Source organism: Cebus imitator, unplaced genomic scaffold (assembly GCF_001604975.1).
Source record: "Cebus imitator isolate Cc_AM_T3 unplaced genomic scaffold, Cebus_imitator-1.0 Scaffold621, whole genome shotgun sequence".
Lineage (NCBI taxonomy): Eukaryota > Metazoa > Chordata > Mammalia > Primates > Cebidae > Cebus > Cebus imitator.
Window position 1 is genome coordinate 288764 of NW_016107936.1, and position 3930 is coordinate 292693.

At 42.7% G+C, this 3930-nt stretch overlaps 1 protein-coding gene across 1 annotated transcript in view; it reads right to left on the reverse strand.

Annotated features, from left to right (window-relative positions):
* Positions 1–3930, reverse strand: part of TIAM1 (TIAM Rac1 associated GEF 1) — a 240106-nt gene that overhangs the window by 98145 nt on the left and 138031 nt on the right. Inside the window, exon 10 of the mRNA XM_037734462.1 lies at positions 956–1126. Coding sequence (XP_037590390.1) covers positions 956–1126 — 171 coding nt within the window. The remainder of the gene's footprint in view (positions 1–955; positions 1127–3930) is intronic.

Sequence of the window (3930 nt, forward strand, 5' to 3'; positions counted from 1 at the left end):
ACGCGCCACCATGCCCAGCTAATGTTTTTTGTATTTTTAGTAGAGACGGGGTTTCACCATGTTGACCAGGATGGTCTCGATCTCTTGACCTTGTGATCCACCCACCTCGGCCTCCCAAAGTGCTGGGATTACAGGCTTGAGCCACCGCGCCCGGCCTACATAGAACTATTAATGCAATTCATTATGTAAAAATAAAAACAGGCATGCAAGGAAAGCTCTTTCCTCTCTATCCCCTCACTCCAGGCCACGCACCTGGCTGCCCTTCAGGGGGAAAAATGAAACCAGCTTCACTTTGAAAAAGATGAAGGCATTTCTTCTACGACTTAAGGGGAAAGTAGAGAAAAGGAGCTCAGTCATTTGTCATTTTTTTTTTTTTAAAAAGGCTAATTCTGTGTTCACAAGAAGAGGAGTTTCCCACCAATGGAGGTCACTTGTATTTGCTTCCATTTTCCCCTATTCTAGACATATCCATAGTGTATTGGTTACTGATTAAAGAGCAGGTGACAAAATAGTACTCATAGTATGATGCCACTGAACACATGTATGTGTATGTGTGTGGAAAAAAGAATGAATGGTCAAACGCCAAAATGTTTGCAATGGTTATTTTTTGATTTTGTGAATAAAAATGAATGACTAGTGAAAAACTTGCTGTTTGTGTTCTTCACCTAGATTTTCTAAAAGGTTTGTAATGAGCACGATATGTGCATTAGAAATCTATCAAACATGCACACTGAAAGATGCTACTTAGAAGAGTCCCTCTCCTCCCAAAGGTGAAGCATTCACTAATATAATTATGAATGTTACCACAAAGGAATGCAACGCTACTCTGAAATGAAAGGGAGGTGTGTTTTAAGCACCTTCCCATTCCAGGACTCAGGGTTTCCACATGTGCCTTTGAAGATTCCTACACCTCATTCTGCTCTTCTTGGAAAAACAACCCAAAGCAGCTCCATACCTTGCAAATCAGCTCCAGGGTATCCCGTGCAGTGTCCCCGGGCCGGACAACCGTCAGGGCAGGCTGATTATTGGGCAGACAGAACCAGGACGGAGTGAAATACTCGTGGACCCAAATGTCACAGTCAGGGTTGTGCTGGTGAACGCTAGGTAAGACCACTTCTTTCTCCCTCTATAAAAAGAAATAAAGTTAGCAGCATGGCCGCAGTGGAGCTCTGACAACCCTAGATCCCCAGACTGCACCCAGGGCCGAGGCAGAGGCAGGGGAACCCTTGGAGGGAGAAACTACTGAGAAAGCAGATTTATGGTGCAATGGGGAGATTTCTAACCTGAGCTGTGGGGCAGGATTCACACCTGGTCCACAACATCCATAGGTGGTCATGGCATGAATTAGTGGGAAGGAAGGAGGGAAGGAGGGAAGGAAGGGAGGAGGGAGGGAAGGAAAGAAGGAAGGAAAGGAGGGAAGGAGGGAGGGAGGGAGGAAGTCACCCATTTAGCTCAGCTTTATGGCTCTTATTTCCTCTACAAACTCATTTCAACTTTTAAGCAGGGAATTCCTACAGCAAGCATATTTGCCATGGGAACTTATAGTTCAAAACCATGATGAAGCCCCTAGAAATTTTTTTGTCAAAAAGACAATGTTCTAGCGCTACATATTTATATTTGTAGACAGCATCATTTTTGTGCTCTCCTTGGACCTTCAGCACAACCCAGGACAGAGACAGTTCCGTTTTCCAGATAGAGTTCAAAGAACTTCACAGATAACCTCATGGCACAATATGGCAAAAACAAGCCTCCTTGGCTGCCATCACTGTATCCTCTCCATCACTCTGCCTGAGGACCAGGGAGTGGAATGAAGTTTGTGAATGTGGGAGAAGAGTCCTATGCCCTCCCTCACAGCTGGGCTAAACCTAAGCAAGCAAAGCAGATGACGCAGAAGACATCCTTAGATTGATGCAATGTTAGGAGCCCCGTGAAATAAGCAAGGAAAGAATGTTAGATTTCAGCAATGTAAACCTAATACTGATGACCAATACATGTTAAGTAATATGCCTTCATTACTGATTTATAACCAAGATATTAGTTGGTAAATATGCATCTACAGATCACGAAGAACAAGGCTGGTATCTGCAAATTATAAAAAGAAACGAATTTCTCAATGAAGGCTGAGAGGTAGCAACATAACCTCTATTCATAAGAAGAACAGGATTTGAGAATGGGGAAACGTTTTAGTAAAAGCCACTAAACTAAACCCAACTGTGGAAGATAATTTCAGCCCTGCCTTTGAACATAGTTGCTTTAGCAGATAAGCTGGACCCCAGGGAAGGAACTGTCAAAAAGCAATCAACATGCCTAAATCCCATTAACTATAATTGGAATCTTCCAAGTCTGTTCCAGCATGCCACATTAAACAAATGCCCCTTAGCACTGGATCAACCCAAGTTTTGCATCTAACCTCTTTGAAACAAGGCATTCTAGCCTGGATGTGGGAGAAAGAGGTATCCTGGAAAAATGGAAAACCAAAAATGGTACACAGAAATCCACTGGAAAAACTTTTACAGTTTCCAAGTTCTGTGGCTCGTAGAAGATATCTCAGCATTAAATGTGGACTAACAATAGTGTGCAGGATGAATTGGTCAACCTCAGAAATGACCCAGTTAACATCGAAAACTATGCTTGGATTGCACGTAGGTCCAACAACTGAATTTCTTCAAATGTCATCGGAGACAGACACTCAGACAGTGGCCATGGATGAGTATTTCCAAGGACAGCGGCCTTTAATATCCAGGATAGCATCATTCATGAGTAGCTGGGGTATGAAGGAAAGAAAATGCCTTCCCATGGCCACCACTCTTTCCTTCCCCTCCAATAGCAGAACTCCCGATTGCACTCTGGTTTCTGAAGCTCAGCTCCATCGAGAACATGGGGCTGAGTTGCTGATGATGGACACTGTTTGGTTGCATGGCAACAGAATTCAGAGGGCTGAATTCTGTCATATTGATTCTGAGCCCGAGAACCAGAGGATCACACCAAGGTCACATTATCAACATCAGCCCAACCCCTCTCCCCTACAAAAACAGGATCCCAGTATCACTACGAGAGTCTTGAAAACCAGAGATGTCTATTTCCTTAGATGCTGAAAAAGCGGCCAAGAAAAAAAAACAATCAGTATTTTTACAGATTTTCAATCAGAGCAGTTTGAAAGGCTCTATTAAATCCAAGCACAAGGCTGAACCAAGTCTGTGAATCTTTAATTGAATATTTGACTTGGGAGGCAAATGTGTTTTTGTTGTTGTTGTTTTAAAGAATACACTACTGGAACAGTTCTTTGGAATTAATGGGAGCAAAACAGCATGTGTGGGCAGAGAGGGAGTATAGTAAGAGCACACCTCTTAGGAAGAGAAGTTGTACATGAAAAGAAATTGACAATGGCACAAAATATTCAGCAATTCAGAATCCACATTTCCTCTTACATTCTAGTTAGAAATTCACACATCAGGGCTGGGTGGGAGGCCGAGGTGGGTGGATCACCTGAGGTCGGGAGTTCAAGACCAGCCTGACCAAAATGAAGAAACCCCATCTCTACTACAAATACAAAATTAGTCGGGCATGGTGGCGCATGCCTGTAATCCCAGCTACTCAGGAGGCTGAGGCAGGAGAATTGCTTCAACCCAGGAGGCAGAAGTTACAATGAGCTGAGATCGTGCCATTGCACTCCAGCTGGGCAACAGGAGTGAAACTCCGTCTCAAAAAAAAAAAAAAGAGAGAGAGAAAGAAAGAAATTCACACATCACATCAAACGGTAAGTAAGGGAACTGTTATGTCAGCAGGAGAATGTTCTCATTACCACTCAGTTTTAAATATAAAATGATTTTCCATCTCTTGTTGACTTATTACATAACTTTAAATAACTGATAATTTCAGTTTTTAATATTGAGTTTACTTTTTTTTTTTTTTTTAGACGGAGCTTCTCTC